The 26,339-nt window shown below is 43.4% G+C and overlaps 1 protein-coding gene across 12 annotated transcripts in view; it reads right to left on the reverse strand.

Moving 5' to 3' along the window:
• Nucleotides 1–26,339, reverse strand: part of LOC120441802 (zinc finger protein 729-like) — a 69,852-nt gene that overhangs the window by 18,469 nt on the left and 25,044 nt on the right. For 6 of the 12 annotated variants that reach the window (XM_039617217.1, XM_039617218.1, XM_039617219.1 and 3 more), the window contains 2 exons: nucleotides 18,814–19,480; nucleotides 16,727–16,818 (listed from right to left, as the gene is read on the reverse strand). In XM_039617217.1, coding sequence (XP_039473151.1) covers nucleotides 16,727–16,818; nucleotides 18,814–19,480 — 759 coding nt within the window. Of the gene's footprint in view, nucleotides 1–16,444; nucleotides 16,819–18,111; nucleotides 19,481–26,339 lie in introns of those variants that run through there. The other 6 variants (XM_039617225.1, XM_039617223.1, XM_039617222.1 and 3 more) reach the window with 6 other exon arrangements.

Consider the following 26,339-nt stretch of genomic DNA (forward strand, 5'->3'; position numbering starts at 1 on the left):
ATTATACATTAAAGTATAATATTGTAAAGGAAACAAAACATCAATCTAAAAATATTTAAAACACAAATTACAACAACAATTTCAATCATCAACTCAAATATTTGGTTCTAATTGAACAAATTTCTATGAACTTGTAAGAACTGTACAACAGGAATCAGTCTGTGTCAGATCCTTATTTTTGACATTTCCACTGAAATCACAGGTAAGAGGCAAGTGCAACCAAGATCTAGGCCATTTGCTTTTTGAAGTTTGCAAAGACTGCTAAATTTTGCCAGTGGTAGTTCACTCTTTGCAACATAGTAGGCTGTTCTAAACAGATTTTTCAGGACTTCTTGTTATGCTTGGTTTATTTTAGTATGCTTTTGCAATTGGTGTTTGTTCTGGGAAAGATATTGCAGACTGGGCAATAATGCATTTCTTGCATTTGTCATGGGTTCTGATGGGGTCTTTCTTAAAATGACTGGTCCCAGTAACAAAGGCGCTTGTCGACTCAGAAATCGAGGGAAACTCACAACACACCCGGCAGAACATGAGGTTATTTAGCTCGTCGTATTCCAGCCACATAAATTCTTTAGTCCATGAAACCATAAAGCTGCGCTTTCTTTTCCCTCATAGTCTGATTTGTCATAACTTTTCCGTTTTGTGGTTGGCTTTTCTTTGGCTGCCCTTCTTCACCCTGACCTCTCTTGTTTGGCTCTGCAGAACTAAAATACCTGCTTAAATCCATCTGCTCTTACATGCATACTTACATAACGATCAGCAATTCTCTGCGTAATCAGCCTCTATCACGTTTAAGCTTGCTGCAGGAGATTTCACTTGTCATGTTTGATAGTAAGCTAACGATTGATAAGGCGATGTCAGAGGAATTGGTGTGCAATTAATCTGTGACTTACCAATTAGTGCTGTCGCTCTCTACACACAGTTAGCGCAAAGTGAAAGTGAAAGCAAAAAAAGCGCCAAATTCAAACGCGATTTCAATGTGTCACATATTGACAGTGGCTCATCGATGCCGATGACATAATTACTCAGCTACATGTGCGAAAGAATGCAAAAGCATTGACATATCTTTCCCTCCCATGATAGCCCGACGGGCAGGGCTGAGATGGATTTTGGTAGCCCGATTGGAAAAATCGCTAGCCCGGGACGTCCGGGCTAGCGATTTTATGAAGCCCTGTAAAGGGTAAACCTGTTTCTCCATCACCAGTTCAGCTCTGATGATTCAGTAAGGACATCTCCTGGTTTGGACCAGCCGCAAAATTAAAATCAAATGAATTCTAACAACAGCTGATCAAGCTTAAGCGTGCTGCTGTTGTTTAGCGCGATAAACAAGAGCGAAAAGCCGATCGTTGATCAGTTTCACGATTGAAGTTGCAACAGGCCAGAGAATGACAGGGGAGGCTTCATAACGACAGAATAAATCGTAATATTTTCTCTGAATGTGGGACGATTCCGTTTGTACGGCAACTCTACGGACTAACCGTTATGAATAAAATAAAGTTCAACGTCAGTAACTTAGCGCGCACACAGCTCTATAGAAACTCCTGTGCAATTCATAACTTCTTACCTGAAATTCAGTTCACCTCACGCTCCTGCCTTAGGTTTGCCTGATCCACGATCTACCACCGGTCGATCGGCGGTCCCCTCGCCGCCTCCTATGTCTCGTTCCCGCATGTTTTTCTGACACACACCGGTAGATAGCTGCTCTCTGTTGTAGCTGCGCGTTAGCCAAGACCAAACAACTCAGTTATTATTTCCACATCGAGCGGCGCTAGCTAGCGGCGCTAGCCACGCTAGCTAGTTAGCCGGCAACATCGTCAGATATAATATGGGATGTTTTGACAAAGCGAGCAGATATTTGAAGTTTACACACCTACATTCTCGCCTGAAAATATCTTAAAAGTTCATTTTGTGACCTAGAAACACGAATAAAAGGCGTTTAAAACGAAGAGGTGTCCGCCATTGTTGAACTCGGCAGAGGCGTGCTATGCATTATGGGATATTGAGTTTAAAACAAGCATACAGATTTCGGCCGTACTACTCGGTATACCACTAGAGAGAGCCAACCCACCACAAATAAAGTCTGTTTCTATGGAAATTGGCCTAAATTTGCACTAAAATCTAAATATTTCAAAAACTATAAAAGTCATGAACACCAAAAGTGTATACCATACTAGTCCAGCTCCAGCCGCACAAAATGATCTAACATATGTAACCCTATTGTCAAAACTGTTAGGCAGAGAGGCGCGGGAAAATTTTCACTAAAATATTAATATTTAAAAAACTATAATAGTTATAAACACCAAAAGTCATAGCACACCATTCCTGATCCAGCCGCACAAAATGAGGTAACATATATGAAGCTTGTCTCAAAACTGCGGGGCGAGATTCGCTGCAAAATTTCAGGCGGAAACTGGAGAATAATAATAATAACTAGAAAGGGAAAATTTCAGAAGAAATTTTATGTGTGCCTATGCCGCTGGTAATCAGTGTAGTTTGCCATTCATACAGCTACAGAGAGCAAAACTCAGCAGAGCAGCCATTCTCCACCATGAATTATGATAAAAACAAACACCGCTCGCGCCTCACAGATGACAGCTTACATCTTTGGGTAAAGATGAAGTGACTTTGTACAGCCCCGATTTGCAGACGCTGTGCACACAGGTTCATGAGCAGAAGTCCCATTGTACCACGGCAGACCCAACAATGTTTGCATGAACACGCTTTGAAGCATTATGTTATGGACCACTTTTCACACATGGTTGGTGTACCCACACAGGCAGCTGTAGCTTTTCAACTCATAGCCCAACACACACCCAAAAACAGCCAAGACAGCACAGACTTTACACCCGTGGGTCCACCTCCCCTGCAGCGGCACTGCAGACCACGCCCGACACACACATCAAACACATAAAATAAATATATATGCACTTTTGCATTCACTTTTTGTTTTTGTTATTTTTACACAGTGTTCTGAATGATGAACAATGGTCTACAGCCAATCTTGTGTATTATTATACAAACTTTGGTTGTAAGATTCGGATAAGCATTTAATAAAAGCTAAATATTTTATATGAGAGTAAGAAAGAAAAGTATATCTTTATGTCCACCTTTCTCTGTTAATGCCCTACCTGGCCCCCTGGCAAAAGCTTTGCTAGATCCGCCCCTGCACAGTTACCAGCTGTCAGCTACACAAAAAAGGAGCTTGGTGTTTACAGGAGTGCAGAATTATTAGGCAAATGAGTATTTTGTCCACATCATCCTCTTCATGCATGTTGTCTTACTCCAAGCTGTATAGGCTCGAAAGCCTACTACCAATTAAGCATATTAGGTGATGTGCATCTCTGTAATGAGAAGGGTATGGTCTAATGACATCAACACCCTATATCAGGTGTGCATAATTATTAGGCAACTTCCTTTCCTTTGGCAAAATGGGTCAAAAGAAGGACTTGACAGGCTCAGAAAAGTCAAAAATAGTGAGATATCTTGCAGAGGCATGCAGCAGTCTTAAAATCGCAAAGCTTCTGAAGCGTGATCATCGAACAATCAAGCGTTTCATTCAAAATAGTCAACAGGGTCGCAAGAAGCGTGTGGAAAAACCAAGGCGCAAAATAACTGCCCATGAACTGAGAAAAGTCAAGCGTGCAGCTGCCAAGATGCCACTTGCCACCAGTTTGGCCATATTTCAGAGCTGCAACATCACTGGAGTGCCCAAAAGCACAAGGTGTGCAATACTCAGAGACATGGCCAAGGTAAGAAAGGCTGAAAGACGACCACCACTGAACAAGACACACAAGCTGAAACGTCAAGACTGGGCCAAGAAATATCTCAAGACTGATTTTTCTAAGCTTTTATGGACTGATGAAATGAGAGTGAGTCTTGATGGGCCAGATGGATGGGCCCGTGGCTGGATTGGTAAAGGGCAGAGAGCTCCAGTCCCACTCAGGCGCCAGCAAGGTGGAGGTGGAGTACTGGTTTGGGCTGGTATCATCAAAGGTGAGCTTGTGGGGCCTTTTCGGGTTGAGGATGGCGTCAAGCTCAACTCCCAGTCCTACTGCAAGTTTCTGGAAGACACCTTCTTCAAGCAGTGGTACAGGAAAAAGTCTGCATCCTTCAAGAAAAACATGATTTTCATGCAGGACAATGCTCCATCACACGCGTCCAAGTACTCCACAGCGTGGCTGGCAAGAAAGGGTTTAAAAGAAGAAAAAACTAATGACATGGCCTCCTTGTTCACCTGATCTGAACCCATTGAGAACCTGTGGTCCATCATCAAATGTGAGATTTACAAGGAGGGAAAACAGTACACCTCTCTGAACAGTGTCTGGGAGGCTGTGGTTGCTGCTGCACTAATGTTGATGGTGAACAGATCAAAACACTGACAGAATCCATGGATGGCAGGCTTTTGAGTGTCCTTGCAAAAGAAAGGTGGCTATATTGGTCGCTGATTTTTTTTTGTTTTGTTTTTGAATGTCAGAAATGTATATTTGTGAATGTGGAGATGTTATATTGGTTTCACTGGTAAAAATAAATAATTGAAATGGGTATATATTTGTTTTTGTTAAGTTGCCTAATAATTATGCACAGTAATAGTCACCTGCACACACAGATATCCCCTAAAATAGCTAAAACTAAACACAAACTAAAAACTACTTCGAAAACATTCAGCTTTGATATTAATGTGTTTTTGGGTTCATTGAGAACATGGTTGTTGTTCAATAATAAAATTATTCCTCAAAAATACAACTTGCCTAATAATTCTGCACTCCCTGTATGAGAGTAAGAAAGAAAAGTATATCTTTGTGTCCACCTTTCTCTGTTAATGCCCTACCTGGCCCCTGGCAAAAGCTTTGCTAGATCCGCCCCTGCACAGTTACCAGCTGTCAGCTAAATAAAAAAAGGAGCTTGGTGTTTATTTCTCTCAGAAACAGTTCATAACTTCCTTCAACTCATTCATGTCACCTAAAAAAAGGTAAACCTGTTTCTCCATCACCAGTTCAGCTCTGATGATTCAGTAAGGTCATCTCCTGGTTTCGACCAGCCGCTTCTACAGCTGTGGCTCCAGCAAACATCAGCTGATACTAGAAATTAAAATCAAATGAATTCTAACAACAGCTGATCAAGCTTAAGCGCGTGCTGCTGTTGTTTAGCGCGATACAAACAAACAGAGAGAAAAGCCGATCATTGATCAGTTTCATGACTGAAGTTTGAACAGGCGAGAGAATGACAGGGGAGGCTGTCATAAAGTTCAACATCGGTAACATCGGTAACTTAGCGGCGTACACAGCTGTATTCACCTCACGCTCCGACCGGCAGCCGCCTGCTTCTCCTGCCTTCGGTTTCCCTGATCCACGATCTACCACCGGTCGATCGGCGGTCGCCTCGCCGCCTCGTTCCCGCATGTTCTTTCTGACACACACGGTGGATAGCTGCCCTCGGTTGTAGCTCGCGTCAGCGACTACCAAACAACTCAGTTATTTTTTCCACATCGACCAGCATCTGGACAATCCACCGCCTTTCACTGTTTGTACCGTTACTAAAAAAAAAACCCTCATCGGCTCATAAAAGCGAAAAATAAGTCCAGCTATGACCCTGAGTCAAAAGACAGCCAGCTCGGGTTAGCTAGCTACCTGTCTAGCTCTTTGCAGGCACCGAAAACATCAGAGCTAATATGGGATGTCTTGGTAACACGAGCAGATATTTGAAGTTTACATCTGGCCAATCCACCACCTTTCACTGTTTATACCGTTACTAAAATGAATAAATAAATAAATCATCGGTCCATATAAAGCGAAAAATAAGTCCAGCTAAAACACATACTGTCGGCGAGCGACCGGGTGCTGACACGAGTTTCACCCGCCTCAATATAAGCCAAGCCTGGGTGCTTTTTTCACGAAGGGTCGCTAGCGGTGCTAGCTAACTATGCTAAGCGGCGCTAGCTAGCTAAGCCGACTATCAGCAACACATAAGAGAACTGCTGCTAAATAAACTACACCTAAACTCGGTTTATATCTGACCCAAATAGAGTGCAGGTCATAACTTCTTACCTGAAATTCAGTTCACCTCACGCTCCTGCCTTCGCTTTCCCTGATCCACGATTGACCTCCGCGTTAACAAACACCGGTCGATCGGCGGTCGCCGCATGTCCTTTCTGTCATACACCGGTGGATAGCTGCCCACTGTTGTAGCTCCGCGTTATAGCACCACCAAACAACTCAGTTATTTTTTCCACATCCAGCTGTAACTCCGATTCTGTGCGAGCATTTGCGAGAGACCGGGAGGTGAAACGACAGAGAGAGTCCCTCGCTATCCATTTGCAGCCAAGCGCGGCAGCTAGCTAGGTAGCCGGCTAGCTGTCAGGCAGGACCAACGTCGTCAGAGCACTGTCGCTAAATATGGGATGTCTTGATAAAACAAGCAGATATTTGAAGTTTACACACCTACATTCTCGCCTGAAAATATCTTAAAAGTTTATTTTGTGACCTAGAAACACGAATAAAAGACATATAAAAGCGAAGTGGTGGCCGCCATTGTTCACTCTGTAGAGGCGTGCTATGAATTGTGGGATATGGAGTTTTCAACACAAGGATAAATCTTTTCGGCTGTACTACTCCCGGTATACCACTAGAGAGAGCCAAGACACCACAAATGAAGTCTGTTTATTTGGCGCCAAAAGATGAATTGGCCTAAATTTGTACTAAAATATTAATATTTAAAAACTATAAAAGTCATAAACACCAAAAGTCACAACATAATAGTCCAGCTCCAGCCGCACAAAATGATCTAACATATGTAATCCTAATGTCAAAACTGTTTGGCAGAGGAGCGCGGGAAAATTTTCACTAAAATATTAATATTTAAAAACTATAAAATTCATAAACACCAAAAGTCATAGCACACCATTCCAGATCCGGCCGCACAAAATGAGGTAACATATATGAAGCTTGTCTCAAAACTGGCGGGGTGATGATACGTGCGAAATTTAGGCGGAAGATGGAGAATAATAATAACTAGAAAGCGAAAATTTCAGAAGAAATTTTAAGTGTGCCTATGCCGCTGCTAATCACTGTAGTTTGCCATTCATACGGCTACAGAGAGCAAAACTCAGCAGAGCAGCCATTCTCCACCATGAATTATGATAAAACAAACACGCTCGCGCCTCACAGATGACAGCTTACAGTTTTGGGTAAAGATGAGGTGACTTCGTACAGCCCCGATTTACAGGCGTTGTGCACAGAGGTTCATGAGCAGGCGTCCCATTGTATCACGGCAGACCCGACAATGTTTGCATGAACATGCTTTGAAGCATTACGTTATGGACCACTTTTCACACATGGTTGGTGTACCCACACAGGCAGCTGTAGCTTTTCAACTCATAGCCCAACACACACCCAAAAAACAGCCAAGAGAGCACAGACTTTACACCCGTGGGTCCACCTCCCCTGCAGCGGCACTGCAGACCACGCCCCGACACACACATCAAACATATAAAATAAATATTCATGCACTTTCGCATTCACTTTTTGTTTTTTGTTATTTTTACACAGTGTTCTGAATGATGAACAATGGTCTACAGCCAATCTTGTGTATTATTATACAAACTTTGGTTGTAAGATTCAGATAAGTATTTAATAAAAGCTAAATATTTTATATGAGAGTAAGAAAGAAAAGTATATCTTTATGTCCACCTTTCTCTGTTAATGCCCTACCTGGCCCCCTGGCAAAAGCTTTGCTAGATCCGCCCCTGCACAGTTACCAGCTGTCAGCTACACAAAAAAAGGAGCTTGGTGTTTACAGGAAGTGCAGAATTATTAGGCAAATCAGTATTTTGTCCACATCATCCTCTTCATGCATGTTGTCTTACTCCAAGCTGTATAGGCTCGAAAGCCTACTACCAATTAAGCATATTAGGTGATGTGCATCTCTGTAATGAGAAGGGGTGTGGTCTAATGACATCAACACCCTATATCAGGTGTGCATAATTATTAGGCAACTTCCTTTCCTTTGGCAAAATGGGTCAAAAGAAGGACTTGACAGGCTCAGAAAAGTCAAAAATAGTGAGATATCTTGCAGAGGGATGCAGCAGTCTTAAAATTGCAAAGCTTCTGAAGCGTGATCATCGAACAATCAAGCGTTTCATTCAAAATAGTCAACAGGGTCGCAAGAAGCGTGTGGAAAAACCAAGGCGCAAAATAACTGCCCATGAACTGAGAAAAGTCAAGCGTGCAGCTGCCAAGATGCCACTTGCCACCAGTTTGGCCATATTTCAGAGCTGCAACATCACTGGAGTGCCCAAAAGCACAAGGTGTGCAATACTCAGAGACATGGCCAAGGTAAGAAAGGCTGAAAGACGACCACCACTGAACAAGACACACAAGCTGAAACGTCAAGACTGGGCCAAGAAATATCTCAAGACTGATTTTTCTAAGGTTTTATGGACTGATGAAATGAGAGTGAGTCTTGATGGGCCAGATGGATGGGCCCGTGGCTGGATTGGTAAAGGGCAGAGAGCTCCAGTCCGACTCAGACGCCAGCAAGGTGGAGGTGGAGTACTGGTTTGGGCTGGTATCATCAAAGATGAGCTTGTGGGGCCTTTTCGGGTTGAGGATGGAGTCAAGCTCAACTCCCAGTCCTACTGCCAGTTTCTGGAAGACACCTTCTTCAAGCAGTGGTACAGGAAGAAGTCTGCATCCTTCAAGAAAAACATGATTTTCATGCAGGACAATGCTCCATCACACGCGTCCAAGTACTCCACAGCGTGGCTGGCAAGAAAGGGTATAAAAGAAGAAAAACTAATGACATGGCCTCCTTGTTCACCTGATCTGAACCCATTGAGAACCTGTGGTCCATCATCAAATGTGAGATTTACAAGGAGGGAAAACAATACACCTCTCTGAACAGTGTCTGGGAGGCTGTGGTTGCTGCTGCACGCAATGTTGATGGTGAACAGATCAAAACACTGACAGAATCCATGGATGGCAGGCTTTTGAGTGTCCTTGCAAAGAAAGGTGGCTATATTGGTCGCTGATTTGTTTTGGTTTTGTTTTTGAATGTCAGAAATGTATATTTGTGAATGTGGAGATGTTATATTGGTTTCACTGGTAAAATAAATAATTGAAATGGGTATATATTTGTTTTTGTTAAGTTGCCTAATAATTATGCACAGTAATAGTCACCTGCACACACAGATATCCCCTAAAATAGCTAAAACTAAAACTACTTCCAAAAACATTCAGCTTTGGTATTAATGAGTTTTTGGGTTCATTGAGAACATGGTTGTTGTTCAATAATAAAATTATTCCTCAAAAATACAACTTGCCTAATAATTCTGCACTCCCTGTATTTGTCTCTCAAAAATAGTTCATAACTTCCTTCAACTTATTCATGTCACCTAAAGGGTAAACCTGTTTCTCCATCACCAGTTCAGCTCTGATGATTCAGTAAGGACATCTGCCGTTTTACAGCTGTAGCTCCAGCAAACATCAGCTGATACCAGAAATTAAAAGCAAATGAATTCTAACAACAGCTGATCAAGCTTAAAGGTGCTGCTGTTGTTTTTTGCGCGATAAACAAACAAGAGAGAAACGCCGATCATTGATCAGTTTCATGACTGAAGTTTCAACAGGCGAGAGAATGACAGGGAGGCTGTCATAAAGTTCACCATGCGCACACAGCTGTATAGAAACTCTGTCGTGCTAGCTAGAACGCAGTACGAGTTATTGTAAGTGATTGAAAAAGTCAGCACAACGAAAATAAACTACACCTAAACTCGGTTTATATCTGACCGAAATAGAGTGCAGTTCATAACTTCTTACCTGAAATTCAGTTCACCTCACGCTCCTGCCTTCGCTTTCCTGATCCATGATTGACCACCGCGTTAGCAATCGCCTGCCGGCCTCGTATGTCTCGTTGGCGGCATGTCCTTTCTGTCACACACCGTGGATAGCTGCCCTCTGTTGTAGCTCCACCACCAAACAACTCAGTTATTTTTTCCACATCGACCAGCATCATCGGCCCATATAAAGCGAAAAATAAGTCCAGCTAAGACACAGACCCTTGCCGGCGATCGGCGATTAAACAAATTTTAGCCACCTCACTATCAGCCAAGCCTGGGTGGTTTTTCACGAAGGGTCGCTAGCGCGCTAGCTAGCTAAGCTTAGCGGTGCTAGCTAGCTAGCCAACCGACTATCAGCAACACGTAAGAGAACTGTTGCTAAATAAACTACACCTAAACTCGGTTTATATCTGACCCAAATAGAGTGCAGGTCATAACTTCTTACCTGAAATTCAGTTCACCTCACGCTCCTGCCTTCGCTTTCCCTGATCCACGATTGACCTCGCGTTAGCAAACACCGGACGATCGGCGGTAGCCTCACCGCCTTGTATGTCTCGTTCGCGGCATGTCCTTTCTGTCACACACCGTGGATAGCTGCCCTCTGTTGTAGCTCCACCACCAAACAACTCAGTTATTTTTCCACATCGACCAGCATCATCGGCCCATATAAAGCGAAAAATAAGTCCAGCTAAGACACAGACCCTTGCCGAGCGATCGGGCGATTAAACAAATTTTAGCCACCTCACTATCAGCCAAGCCTGGGTGGTTTTCACGAAGGGTCGCTAGTCGCCGCTAGCTAGCTAAGCTAGCGGCGCTAGCTAGCTAGCCAGCCGGCTATCAGCAACACGTAAGAGAACTGTTGCTAAATAAACTACACCTAAACTCGGTTTATATCTGACCCAAATAGAGTGCAGGTCATAACTTCTTACCTGAAATTCAGTTCACCTCACGCTCCTGCCTTCGCTTTCCCTGATCCACGATTGACCTCGCGTTAGCAAACACCGGACGATCGGTGGTAGCCTCACCGCCTTGTATGTCTCGTTGGCGGCATGTCCTTTCTGTCACACACCGGTGGATAGCTGCCCTCTGTTGTAGCTCCACCACCAAACAACTCAGTTATTTTTTCCACATCGACCAGCATCATCGGCCCATATAAGCGAAAAATAAGTCCAGCTAAGACACAGACCCTTGCCGAGCGATCGGGCGATTAAACAAATTTTAGCCACCTCACTATCAGCCAAGCCTGGGTGGTTTTTCACGAAGGCGCTAGCTAGCTAAGCTAGCGGCGCTAGCTTAGCTAGCCGGCTATCAGCAACACTTAAGAGAATTGGCGCTAATATGGGATGTCTTGATAAACGAGCAGATATTTGAAGTTTACACACCTACATTCTCGCCTGAAAATATCTTAAAAGTGTATTTTGTGACCTAGAAACACGAATAAAAGACATATAAAACGAAGTGGTGTCCGCCATTGTTTGACTCGGTAGAGGCATGCTATGAATTGTGGGATATGTAGTTTTCACCAAGCATGGCACCCTTTAGGCCGTACTACTCCCGGTATACCACTAGAGAGAGCCAACACACCACAAATGAAGTCTGTTTCTATGGTGCCAAAAGCAGAATCTTTCTCAGGAGCCTAGAAATTGGCCTAAATTTGCACTAAAATCTAAATATTTCAAAAACTATAAAAGTTATAAACACCAAAAGTCACACCATACTAGCCCAGCTCCAGCCGCACAAAATGATGTAACATATGTACCCTATTGTCAAAACTGTTTGGCAGAGGAGCGCGGGAAAATTTTCACTAAAATATTAATATTTAAAAAACTATAATAGTCATAAACACCAAAAGTCATAGCACACCATTCCAGATCCAGCCGCACAAAATGAGGTAACATATATGAAGCTTTTCTCAAAACTGCGAGGCGTGATACGTGCGAAATTTAGGCGGAAGATGGAGAATAATAATAATAACTAAGCGAAAATTTCAGAAGAAATTTTATGTGTGCCTATGCCGCTGCTAATCAGTGTAGTTTGCCATTCATACGGCTACAGAGAGCAAAACTCAGCAGAGCAGCCATTCTCCACCATGAATTATGATAAAAACAAACACCGCTCGCGCCTCACAGATGACAGCTTACAATTTTGGGTAAAGATGAGGTGACTTCGTACAGCCCGATTTGCAGGCGCTGTGCACAGAGGTTCATGAGCAGAAGTCCCATTGTATCACGGCAGACCCGACAATGTTTGCATGAACATGCTTTGAAGCATTACGTTATGGACCACTTTTCACACATGGTTGGTGTACCCACACAGGCAGCCGTAGCTTTTCAACTCATAGCCCAACACACACCCAAAAACAGCCAAGAGAGCACAGACTTTACACCCGTGGGTCCACCTCCCTGCAGCGGCACTGCAGACCACGCCCGACACACATCAAACACAAAAATAAATATGTATGCACTTTCGCATTCACTTTTTTTTTTTGTTATTTTTTATAGTGTTCTGAATGATGAACAATGGTCTACAGCCAATCTTGTGTATTATTATACAAACTTTGGTTGTAAGATTCAGATAACTATTTAATAAAAGCTAAATATTTTATACAGGGAGTGCAGAATTATTAGGCAAATGAGTATTTTGTCCACATCATCCTCTTCATGCATGTTGTCTTACTCCAAGCTGTATAGGCTCGAAAGCCTACTACCAATTAAGCATATTAGGTGATGTGCATCTCTGTAATGAGAAGGGGTATGGTCTAATGACATCAACACCCTATATCAGGTGTGCATAATTATTAGGCAACTTCCTTTCCTTTGGCAAAATGGGTCAAAAGAAGGACTTGACAGGCTCAGGAAAGTCAAAAATAGTGAGATATCTTGCAGAGGCATGCAGCAGTCTTAAAATTGCAAAGCTTCTGAAGCGTGATCATCCAACAATCAAGCGTTTCATTCAAAATAGTCAACAGGGTCGCAAGAAGCGTGTGGAAAAACCAAGGCGCAAAATAACTGCCCATGAACTGAGAAAAGTCAAGCGTGCAGCTGCCAAGATGCCACTTGCCACCAGTTTGGCCATATTTCAGAGCTGCAACATCACTGGAGTGCCCAAAAGCACAAGGTGTGCAATACTCAGAGACATGGCCAAGGTAAGAAAGGCTGAAAGACGACCACCACTGAACAAGACACACAAGCTGAAACGTCAAGACTGGGCCAAGAAATATCTCAAGACTGATTTTTCTAAGGTTTTATGGACTGATGAAATGAGAGTGAGTCTTGATGGGCCAGATGGATGGGCCCGTGGCTGGATTGGTAAAGGGCAGAGAGCTCCAGTCCCACTCAGGCGCCAGCAAGGTGGAGGTGGAGTACTGGTTTGGGCTGGTATCATCAAAGGTGAGCTTGTGGGGCCTTTTCGGGTTGAGGATGGCGTCAAGCTCAACTCCCAGTCCTACTGCAAGTTTCTGGAAGACACCTTCTTCAAGCAGTGGTACAGGAAAAAGTCTGCATCCTTCAAGAAAAACATGATTTTCATGCAGGACAATGCTCCATCACACGCGTCCAAGTACTCCACAGCGTGGCTGGCAAGAAAGGGTTTAAAGAAGAAAAACTAATGACATGGCCTCCTTGTTCACCCTGATCTGAACCCCATTGAGAACCTGTGGTCCATCATCAAATGTGAGATTTACAAGGAGGGAAAACAGTACACCTCTCTGAACAGTGTCTGGGAGGCTGTGGTTGCTGCTGCACGCAATGTTGATGGTGAACAGATCAAAACACTGACAGAATCCATGGATGGCAGGCTTTTGAGTGTCCTTGCAAAGAAAGGTGGCTATATTGGTCGCTGATTTGTTTTGGTTTTGTTTTTGAATGTCAGAAATGTATATTTGTGAATGTGGAGATGTTATATTGGTTTCACTGGTAAAATAAATAATTGAAATGGGTATATATTTGTTTTTGTTAAGTTGCCTAATAATTATGCACAGTAATAGTCACCTGCACACACAGATATCCCCTAAAATAGCTAAAACTAAACACAAACTAAAAACTACTTCGAAAACATTCAGCTTTGATATTAATGTGTTTTTGGGTTCATTGAGAACATGGTTGTTGTTCAATAATAAAATTATTCCTCAAAAATACAACTTGCCTAATAATTCTGCACTCCCTGTATGAGAGTAAGAAAGAAAAGTATATCTTTGTGTCCACCTTTCTCTGTTAATGCCCTAGCTTCCCCCTAAAAGCTTTGCTAGATCCGCCCCTGCACAGTTACCAGCTGTCAGCTACACAAAAAAAGGAGCTTGGTCTTTGTCTCTCAGAAACAACTCATAACTTCCTTCAACTCATTCATGTCACCTAAAGTGTAAACCTGTTTCTCCATCACCAGTTCAGCTCTGATGATTCAGTAAGGACATCTCCTGATTTCATCTTCATGCTCCAGCAAACATCAGCTGATACTAGAAATTAAAATCAAAAGAATTCTAACAACAGCTGATCAAGCTTAAGCGTGCTGCTGTTGTTTAGCGCGATAAATAAAGAGCGAACAGCCGATCATTGATCAGTTTCATGATTGACGTTTCAACACGCGAGAGAATGACAGGGGAGGCTTCGTAACGACAGAATAAATCATAATGTTTTCTCTGAATGTGGGACGATTCCGTTTGTGCGGCAACTCTATGAACTAACCCTAATGAATAAAATAAAGTCCAACGTCAGTAACTTAATACGCACACAGCTGTATATAAACTCCCGTGGCATTACGATTGTAAAAGGTCAACGAAAATAAATTACACCTAAACTCGGTTTATATCTGACCCAAATAGAGAGCGACCGGTGCTGACACGAGTTTCACCCGCCTCAATATAAGCCAAGCCTGGGTGCTTTTTTTCACGAAGGGTTGCTAGCGGCGTGAGCTAACTATGCTAGCGGCGCTAGCTAGCTAACCGACTATCAGCAACACATAAGAGAACTGCTGCTAAATAAACTACACCTAAACTCGGTTTATATCTGACCCAAATAGAGAGCGACCGGGTGCTGACACGAGTTTCACCCGCCTCAATATAAGCCAAGCCTGGGTGCTTTTTCACGAAGGGTTGCTAGCGGCGCGAGCTAACTATGCTAGCGGCGCTAGCTAGCTAGCCGACTATCAGCAACACATAAGAGAACTGCTGCTAAATAAACTACACCTAAACTCGGTTTATATCTGACCCAAATAGAGTGCAGTTCATAACTTCTTACCTGAAATTCAGTTCACCTCACGCTCCTGCCTTCGCTTTCCCTGATCCATGATTGACCACCGCGTTAGCAATCGCCTGCCCGGCCTCATATGTCTCGTTGGCGGCATGTCCTTTCTGTCACACACCGGTGGGTAGCTGCCCTCTGTTGTAGCTCCACCACCAAACAACTCAGTTATTTTTTCCACATCCAGCTGTAACTCCGATTCTATGCGAGCATTTGCGAGAGACCAGGGAGGTGAAAGCGACAGAGAGAGTCCCTCGCTATCCATTTGCAGCCAAGTGCGGCAGCTAGCTAGGTAGCCAGCTAGGTAGCCGGCTAGCTGTCAGGCAGGACCGACGTAGTCAGAGCACTGTCGCTAAATATGGGATGTCTTGATAAAACAAGCAGATATTTGAAGTTTACACACCTACATTCTCGCCTGAAAATATCTTAAAAGCTTATTTTGTGACCTAGAAACACGAATAAAAGACATATAAAACGAAGTGGTGGCCGCCATTGTTCACTCTCTGCAGGCGTGCTATGAATTGTGGGATATTGAGTTTTCCACCAAGCATTACCGTAACTTTTGAATGATTTGCGCAACCTTAAAAATTCCAAGGGCTCCTGAAAGCAGCGACGCTGTGCGCACCGTTGAAATTGTCATCATTACGGTAATCCAAATAAGGGTACACAGGCTGTACCACTCCCGGCATACCACTAGAGAGAGCCAACACACCACAAATGAAGTCTGTTTATTTGGCGCCAAAAGATGAATTGGCCTAAATTTGCACTAAAATATTAATATTTAAAAACTATAAAAGTTATAAACACCAAAAGTCATAACATAATAGTCCAGCTCCAGCCGCACAAAATGATCTAACATATGTAACCCTAATGTCAAAACTGTTTGGCAGAGGAGCGCGGGAAAATTTTCACTAAAATATTAATATTTAAAAACTATAAAATTCATAAACACCAAAAGTCATAGCACACCATTCCAGATCCGGCCGCACAAAATGAGGTAACATATATGAAGCTTGTCTCAAAACTGCGGGCGTGATACGTGCGAAATTTAGGCGGAAGATGGAGAATAATAATAATAAGAATAATAAATCCGACGAATAGTAATATGTGTGCCTCTTGGCATAGGCACACATAATAATAATAATAAGAATAATAAATCCGACGAATAGTAATATGTGTGCCTCTTGTCATAGGCACACATAATAAGAATAATAAATCCGACGAATAGTAATATGTGTGCCTCTTGGCATAGGCACACATAATAATAAATCCGACGAATAGTAATATGTGTGCCTCTTGGCATAGGCACACATAATAATAATAAATCCGAGGAATAGTAATATGTGTGCCTCTTGGCATAGGCACACATAATGAGTATGTGCTCAAATGGTTCCCTTAAAGCCCGGATCAGATGCAATGGAGCGGGAGGAATAACTTGGTTGGTTTTACACTGACCTGATAAAGGTGACAGGAGCGGCAGTACCTAGTTACCTACATTCCACCCAAGATCACTCGATGAGGGAGGGTGCCATTTACGCATTAACACGTTGTTGTCAATGCTGTAAACATGGGGGGTTTACTCGTTGGAATTTACAGCAAGTAAACATTTGGCCAGAGTTGGATCATTCTGTTGCACATGGACAAAATCTGCTTTGCTTACCTCAAAAGACAGGTCCGGTGTAGCAGGTAGCAGGCTATCAGACACACATTTTTCTGCTTTTTCCACAGGTGGCTCAGCTTTCTCAGGATCACCTTCAGAACACAGGAAAGAGTCAGACAAATCAACATCACTGTATCTCTGCGCTTATGCACACATGTGACGACACAGGCAGGGAAAACAGAGTGCAGACTGTCAGCAGCAGATTCAGAAACAAAACCAAATCATCGATGGGGTTTTCAATTACCTCGGAGATTGGGAAAATCTTTCCATTTGCTAGATCATTCCCCAGAATAATAGTAACCGCCTGTACGTGCAAGCGAGGGCGCACCCGAATTGCTACCGGGCCCGAAACGAGAGGTGACTGTAGGAAAACTCTGTGTAGCGGAGCCCGTGACACACACATACATCTCCACTCCCCGCACGAGAGCATCAGCACCACAAAACGAGTTACTAGAAAAAGGCAACGCGCTATCCAAAATGAGAGACTTGGTAGCGCCAGTGTCATGCAAAATCACAATCAGCACACGATCCTCCTCTATTCCAGTAGGTGAGGCGAACGCTTTTGAAATGAAAGGTCAGGAGGATCTGATGGGATTAGGCATAGAGACCAACCGACTCAAACCTGGAGAAAACCAACACTTTTTGGTTTTCTCCAGGTTTGAGTTTGCTCTTAGGGACGAAGTGATGGACAATTAGTAATGACATGGCTGGTGTCATGGCAATAAAAGCATTCACAAACGTTCATGGGAACTGGATAAGGGTGCGTTTGATGTGCAGGAGAAACCCTTAAGCTCCTCGCAGGCGTAGACAACGGAGTATATTCACACAGCTGAAAATGTAGCGCAATGGGTCAACAGAAACTCATCTGCGAGAACAGCAGCTTTAGACAATGAATCCACCTTTTGCTCATTGAGGTACATAACAACATTTTCTGGAAGACACGTTTTGAATTCTTCCAACAGAACCAATTGTCTTAGCTAAGTAAAATCCTTCACTTTAGTTGCACCCAACTACTTATCAAACAGGAGAGCCTTCTCCCTGGCAAACTCTACATGTATTTGGTTGGCAGATTTTTCGCAGGACCGAAACAATTGGCAACATGCCTCAGGAACTAACTCATAAGCCATTAAAATAGTGGATTTCACAATTTCATAATCCAGACTGTGATCAATGGATAAGCTCGTGCACACTTCCTGTGCTTTCCCCACCAATTTGCACTGCAACAACAAACTCCACACGTCCTTGGGCCATTTTAAAGTGTTTGCGATGCGTTCAAAGGCATTAAAGTAAGAGTCAACCTTACTTTCTCTGAAAGGTGGCACTAAGGCAATTTTCTTTCTTGCATCAAACTGGTCAGAGGAGAATCAGTCAGATGTTTTACTCACAATTTTACTCAATGGGGTAGAGGTAACATTGCTCCATAGGCCTTATTCGGAGATGCAGTAGCTCAACTTCTTTGGCTTTAGCCTAAAGCTCCACCTCTTTCAGGCAAAGGGCCAGCTTAAGATCCTCCATAAACAATTCTGGTAATTGTCCAGCCAGGATAATGTTTGGGACCTGAACGGCAGCAGGAGCCTCTGTGCCTGGTGTCATCTGTCCACTGGCAGCTTGTGGGATGGTGGCAGCAGCTTCTGATTCCACATCCACCATCAAACCTCCAGACGCATCAACCGGTCGAAGTTTCACCTTCGCAATTACCCCTTTTTCCACCATCTGCTCTGCCAGACACTGCTTAATTTCTGCCTTTTTTGGATTCAAGAGGACACTAACATTAAACAAATTTGCCACCAACAACAAATCTGCCTTGGTGCATCGATCCAACTTGTCCATGGTGGGTTGTTGTGCAAAATAATCCACATCAAAGTAATTACGGCTAGTTTACCACCTACACCACAAGAAAGCTGCCAACCAAAAGCTGAAGGAAACCTACAAAACACAATGAGCAAAAAAATGGGCAAATGAAAAGAGCGTACAAGCCCCCACTTTATTTTCCGCCCCAGTCTAAGGATACACTTGAAGTCCACTGTGGATGAACTGGTGTCTCTTTAAACCTCCAGCCTGGGTAAAAGACTTTGCAAACAACTCACATATGTATGATTTAACTCCACTGTGGATGAGTTGGTGTTTTTTCAAGTTTGCAGGATCGTTAAAAGACTTTCCACACAAGTCGCAGCTGTACGGTTTAAATCCAGAGTGAGTAACTTGGTGACGTCGTAAGGTGCTACTCTGAGCAAAAGCTTTACCACATTGACCACAGCTGTGTGTCTTGATTCCAGAGTGGATGAGTTGATGACGCTGTAAGTTACCACTGCAAGTAAAAGCTTTACCACACAACTCACAGCTGTATGGTTTAACTCCACTGTGGATGACTTGGTGTGTTTTTAAGCTTGAAGGGTGGGTAAAAGACTTTCCACACAACTCACAGCTGTATGGTTTAACTCCACTGTGGATGACTTGGTGTGTTTTTAAGCTTGCAGGGTGGGTAAAAGACTTTCCACACAACTCACAGCTGTATGGTTTAACTCCACTGTGGATGAGCTGGTGTGATTTTAGGTGTCCTTTCTGGGTAAAAAGTTTTCCACACAACTCACAGCTGTACGGTTTATCTCCACTGTGGACGAGTTGGTGTGCTTTAAAGTTTCCAAGATGGGTAAAATTCTTCCCACACTTATCACAGTTGTATCTTTTCTCTCCCTTTCTTCTGTGAGGTTTGTCGGCCTCCTGAGAGCGCTGACTTCTCGCTCCATGTTGGTCCTGCAGTGACAGAGATACAAACAGAGGCAGTGAGTGAAATGCAGTCGTGGACTAAACTGAAACTGCCTCCATTAGTGGGATCCTAGATGTCAACAAACACATTGTAGGTGGATGACTTGGTGTGTAAATAACAAACAAAACAAGCTAAGTCAGGAAAGGAGGTGCTACCTAAAACCCTATGTGAAACAAAAACCAAACAAAAGACACACGCCACACCTAACTCCCTAACTGAAATGAACAGGAGAAAACAGCACAAGAAAATAGTAAGGCAGCTCACCCCTTCTGTTTCAGTGTCCATTTACAAGTTAACTAATTTACACACTATATACAAAAACTCAGTAAATCTCAGGAGCCACACACGGGTAACACAAGGTTTGGAAGCCAGGGTCAGGTCTGCTGCTGTCAGGCGCTGCTGCTAGTGGTGTGCGGATCAATACTGAAATATCGATTCTTCCGATACCAGTCATTAATGTTCTAGAATCGATTCTCATATTACAATATCGATATTTTAGTAATTTAGGGTAAATTTGTAGTTTATCATTAACAGGAACAAAGTGGAAAGAAACTATATAATTCGGATTGTCTCAATTGGAAAAAACTACTTCCTCTTCCGCCTTTCATAGTCATGTGCGAAATACGGCTGTATAAATGTGTCCAGCCCCTGGCGTGCGCACTCACAACTGGCTGAGCGTAAACGGAGTCATCTGTGTACGTATTTTACCTCCACAATAGCCGAGACGCGGTTTGCGATACATGTAGCAAGACAGTGAGGTGTCGTGGCAGATCCACTATCCTCGTCAAACATCTCAGAGTAAATCATATCACAGGATATGATGACTGTATGTTGAGGCGAATTGAAGAGGAGGAGAGGACAGGGACAGGTGCTGCTAGGGTGAGACAGACGTCTCTCAGGGAGTCCTTTAGTGCTGCAGGCAGGCAACATGTTCAAATAGCGCACAACTTCAGTTTTTTTTATTTCTATATGATAATTCTGCATTATTAAGCGATAAGAACAAGTAGTCCTGTAATCATTATGAAGCTATAATTTGAGATACAGTAAACGATACAATAAGTAAAATAAGTTTTTGTACAAAGTATCGGTATCAGATCAGTATCGTCGATACCACCCTGAATTTTACTTAGGATCGGATCGGAAAGGAAATCAATGGTATCGCACATCACTAGCTGCCGCCGACAACTGCTGGTGAGGCATCTTTTAAAAACAGCCACATGATCAGGGGACCAATCAGCTGCCGCCAGCTCTCCAATCAGGAAGGACCTGTAGATTCTTAAAGACATAGAACACCACAAAATATACAGCTGGCCAGGGCCGTAAGACCACCCTTCCCAAGACCAAACATCTCCCCTACAGATGTTTGGAACTTACGGTGTGTTCACAACGAATGCGACAGACGTGAGTGAAAACGCCCCAGACGCCCCTAATTTGACGCGTGCACATTCGCACCTCAACGCGTGTCCAACACAAATCAATCGCGCCTCAAAATTGCATATTTTGACGTGCGTGAACCGGAAATGTGGGAGGGATGTGGGAGGAAGTTGTGCCAGACGGTATCTTTGCTAGATGGCAGCTGTCGAGCTAGCGTTTGAAGAGAGAGTCTCCCTTCTCTATTTACTGTGGAGAGCAGAGGCGTTAAGGACGTCCTCCCCGTATCTGGGTCCATCAGGTCCTCCAGAGGCGTGAGCAGTTTGGTGAGTTTCACCATTTGCTCCAGAAGCTGCGCCTGGACGACGGCTGCTTTCAGCGGTACCACCGTCTGTCCCTTGCTCAGTTTGAGGACCTGCTGTCCCGCGTAGGTCCCAGCATCGCCCGCCTAGACACCAACTACGGGCGCTCAATCCCACCTGCAGAGTGCCTGTCCATCTGCCTGTGGTTAGTAAAAGTGTTTAATACGGTAGTCCTTTATTGATACCTGTGCTAACATATGCTAAACCATCTGTTTATACACTGCTAACATGGATGTGCTATGCCAGTGGTTCCCAAACTTTCTTTTGCTGGGACCCCCTTTGTTTTAGAAGAAAAATATTCGCCCCCCCCCTCACACGCACGCGCACACACAAACACATCCTCCAACCACACACACCCATATTTTGCTCCATTGCGGTTTATTTCACACCTCAAACATTTAGTAAACAATTAAGGAAATACAAGTAATCTGCAGGTAGTAAGAAAATAAACTAACTCTTTTACGCTGCGCCCGCAAGTACACGGGTGATTTTGAAAACGCAGCTGTTTCATCCCCACATAAACGGAGTTTGGAATCACCGAAAACGGAGGTTTTTTAAAACTCCTTTTTTGGGTTTATGTGTGGACGAGGAATACAGAGTTCATCACACAACGTTAAAGGTATGTGTCTTTTTCCACGTCACGCTGTGCGCACTTTGTTTACAGGACATGAATCGCAGAATGGCAGATAGTCAGATTAAGCTGGGCATACACTGTGCGATTTTTTTCAGTCGCGCGATTCAGCTCCTGCTCAAACTGTACGACTGACTCGCAGAGGTTAGAAGTTCATAGGTCACGATGCAGGGTCTCACACTATACGGCCCGATGCTCTGATGCGACCTGAGTGCTCACACTGTGCGTCCATAAAAATGAAGGTTATAACAGAAATTTTGTCGCTCGCTCTCCCTCTCTGTCTTTCACTCACACAGACTCACACCACCACCATCAACTTTGCTAAATTGCTAATGAAAAACATTGATCAGGCAGCTGTGATTGAGCAGCAGTGTAAATCCAACTATTTTCACGGTTGTTGTGGTTGTGATAATTTTGTGATGCCACATCGAAAAGGCTCGGATGAGCTTTCCAAAGTCCTACAAGTGCCTCCATCGCTTGTGTCCAGATCACACGCTGCACAGCCGTGCTGCTCCGTCTTTTTCACCGACGTTTATGTGTTTGCGCGTGCGCAGTGTGAGCGGCTGCGGTGACACCCTCACGACGGTCGGGAGGATTTCAAACAGGTTTGAAATCCTCCCGACCAAGCGATTGATGATCGGGAGCTGGTCGTGAGGTGTTAATCGCTTCTCGTTACCCCACGTATACTACACGATGCATGACGCACGATGAAGGCCAAACGCTGGCATCATAAACAGTACTTAGCTACTTCTGAAGAAATTATGATGGGACCCTAAAAAAAATACTATGTACAATAATGGATTTCTATATATTTTACATCAGATGAAAACGTTTGTTGTAAGATTCAGAGCGATAAACAAACAAGAGAGAAAAGCCGATCAGCTGATCACTGATCAGTTTCATGATTGAAGTAGAAACAGGAAAGGGAGGGGGAGAGTGAGAGGAGAAGAGGCAGCTGTGCAGCAAAGGCACAGAATAACTCCAGCTTTGTGTCTTTTTCATTGTAGCTGAAGTACGGGACAAACTGTTCCTTTTCACCTCAATACGAAACGCGCAATATTTTCTCTGTATACGAGACGATTCCGTTTTTTTACGGGACAGCTGGAAACTCTAATAACTAACCTTATAAATAAGATAAAACAAGTTCAACATCAGTAATATCATAGCACCCGCCCAGAAGTAGAAACTCCGTCATGCTAGCTAGTACGCAGTACGAGTTATAGTAACTGACTGTAAAAAAGTCAGCATAACGAAAATAAACTCCACCTAAACTTGGTTTATATCTGACCCAGATAGACTGCAGGTCATAACTTCTTACCTGAAATTCAGTTCACCGCCTCGGGTCTCTGCTCCTCCTGCCTTTCCGTCATCCACCTGCCAGCGTGTTGCATCTGCTGGCCTCCACCACTTGCTAATGTTACTGAATCTGTAGAAGCTCCGCAATAGCCACCACCAAACAATTGAGTTATTTTTACACATCTCCCTTCATCTGGCCAATCCACCACCTTTCAGTGTTTATACCGTTACGGAAAAAAACGAAGACAAAAAACCCCATCGGCCCATAAAAACGAAAAATCACCATTGGCCCACCGGGCAAATGCCCGGTATCCCCGATGGCCAGTCCAGCTATAGCTGTGGGATACTGTTTGTCCATGATTTGAACCGGAGGAACAAATTGTGGCAGGATCAGCCTGATATTATTTGTATCCCGCTGTAACTGTACTGTATAAAGAGCTAACATCTCCAAAATGTCAGGAGTAGTTAGTCATTAGAAGTGTTTGCGAACTAAAAATCAAGAATGCAGGATACTGTTTGCCCGTGATTTGGAGAGCCCAGCGCGTGCTCCCGATGCAGGGAAAACCAATTATGCAGGGGAGACCTACCTTGGCACTTGTGCAGGTGAAACCAAAGGGAAGATATGCTTCACCATATTTTCTAGTCTTTGGCTTAGAATGAAGTTGGTTTGGAAACATATTCAGCGATGCTTCATCTCCTGTTTTGCGTTTGTGTGGGCGCCCCGTGCTAGCAGTGTCCAAGGGTTGTTTTGTTTTTTCCCTTTTCATGCCGCGCCCCCCTGCAATGGCTCTGCGCCCCCCATAGGGGGCGGGCCCCACACTTTGGGAAGGTCTGTGCTATGCTAACAGTGAATGCCGTCGGTGTTTATTGATAGCAAACTGTGGTATGGAGATGACTGTTTATAATATTTCTAGTAATACTCGAAAGGTCTCATCAAGTCCCGATTTAATTCGATTTATGCTGTTATCAGTGTTTGCAATGACAGCATGGCTGTGGTGTCATATCAATGTATGCTCTCGGTGTTTGCTGATATCAACCACTGTGAGTTAATCTTTGTAGTGATACTCCTTTTTCTTTCTTTTTCTTTTCTTTTCTTTTTTTTTTTTTTTTATTTAGACCTGGTTTAATTCTGGGATAGTTGAATATTTGTATATAATCCCTGCAGCTGTCAGACTCTATAACAGGGGTCACCAGCCTTTCTTTAAACTGAGAGCTAGATGAAATTGTGAACTTCCCTCTCTGCTGTGGAGCTCTGGATGGGAAGCAGATATTGATATATCTGATATATTTGACATTGACATACACTAAATATTTCTTTCATTTCTTTTTTTGTGGTGCCCAAATTTATGCACCTGCTTGATTTTGTTTAAACAATTATTGCACACTTTTTGTAAATCCAGTAAACTTCTTTTCACTTCTCAAATATCACTGTGTGTGTCTCCTGTATGATATATTTAACTGACATTTTTTATTGTAACAACCAACGATTTATACAGGAAAATATATATACAAGGTTGCCCAAACTTTTGCATCCCACTGTATTAGTATATTTTGTCATTAGTATAATATGAAATAAATTCTACATGTGTCAAGTCGTGTGCCAACATTTGCAGTGTAGTAGAACTGAGACATTAGTCATTATAAAAATTTATTTGAAATAATATTAAAATTCTCAAACAGAAAAACATTAAACATAAATATATAAAATATAAGTATTTACAGAGAGACAGGAATAAAAAGGACCCAGCTGCTCTCCAGAGCAGGAACAAGGCTGAGGAGGAAATGCTCCATTGCAGACTGGCGTGGCCTCTTCAGGGACACCAGGATGGCCAGCTCCACCACCGATGGACCGTCCTGGGACCAGTCCCTCATCTGCCTCGGAGCGGTCCTCCTCTCTGGGCCTGTAAAACAGCACAAAACACAAAGAAATGAGAAGGCTGCTACTAGATTTTAATTTCAACATTGAAAAAAAACAAAAACAGGATCTAATCAAATTAGTTGTAGATATTTAGTAAAGGAATCCCACCAAGTCAAAAGCTATCAGTGCGTGCTGTACATACCTGTGGGAGCAGCAGCAGGAGCTCAGGGACTGGGGAGCAAGGAGAAGCAACAGGGGATGCTCTGCTGCAGAATCAGTTGGTTCTATCAAGACAATATTAAATGTCTTGAGTTTCTCCCCCCCCCCCCCACACACACACATGAACATTAGTCACAGTTCTCACAAGTTGTTTCTCAAAGTGCAAACCTTTGTAGATTGCAAAACGTAAAAGTATTATGCCGTGTTTTGTCTTCATCTGCCTGCCACTTTCGTGCGCCTTTTTCCCTCCTGGTGCAGGTGTCTGTTCCTGAATGAGGGTCATAGTTATGGGTGTTTTTGTGCTGTTTTATCTATTGGATGTGATGGTTATCAAAACCAAACATTATAAATTTGCCAAGCACAGGAGACACAGCACGGAGGAGATTTGTCAATCAGGCTGCAGAATGCAATGCTGTACTGTGCAAAAAAAAAAAAAAAAAATCAGCGAAAAAGCGAGGCAGTGACGGATGAGCGGGACCACTGTGTGCTGTTTATTAATAAACAAAATATATTCCTATATGACAACATGCATAAAAGCAGAACGGTATTTGTACATCAGTGGGAAAATAGCGGTGGCTTGCTAGCTTTTGTGCGGCTTCCTCGGGTCAGTGAAAAATTTCAAAAGAGAAATGAATGAACTCACCAGGTTGCCCGATCTCTTCACATATCTTCCTCCAAGCTCGGTCCTTTATATTCCTGTCTCGGTACAGAACGCAGCTGGTGTCGTACAGCTCCAGGGGGCTTGCTACAGCATCGATTAGCCTTCCCTTCATATTGAATGAAGTATGAAGGGCTTTGGCTGGATCTGCCCTTTTGAGCCACGTCAACAGGCTCCTGATTGGTTGTTGCGGCGCGAATTGACACTGGAGTTCCGCGCTTTTCGCGTCTACCGCGAAAAGCGCGTATGCACAAAATATAACACAAAAACTGACACGCGTGGTTTTATTTGCGAGCCAAACGCGTGAAACGCGCTGCTGTGACACACTGCCGTGACGCACTGCTGTGACGCGTTTCTCGCGTTTTTTGTGTTTTGGCGAAGCAAATCTGCTTCCGAATTTTCACGGGACCTGCAATCGCGTGTCATCGCACTTCTACATTGACTTTACATG

The sequence above is a fragment of the Oreochromis aureus genome, linkage group 9, assembly GCF_013358895.1.
Source record: "Oreochromis aureus strain Israel breed Guangdong linkage group 9, ZZ_aureus, whole genome shotgun sequence".
In the NCBI taxonomy this organism is placed as follows: Eukaryota; Metazoa; Chordata; class Actinopteri; order Cichliformes; family Cichlidae; genus Oreochromis; species Oreochromis aureus.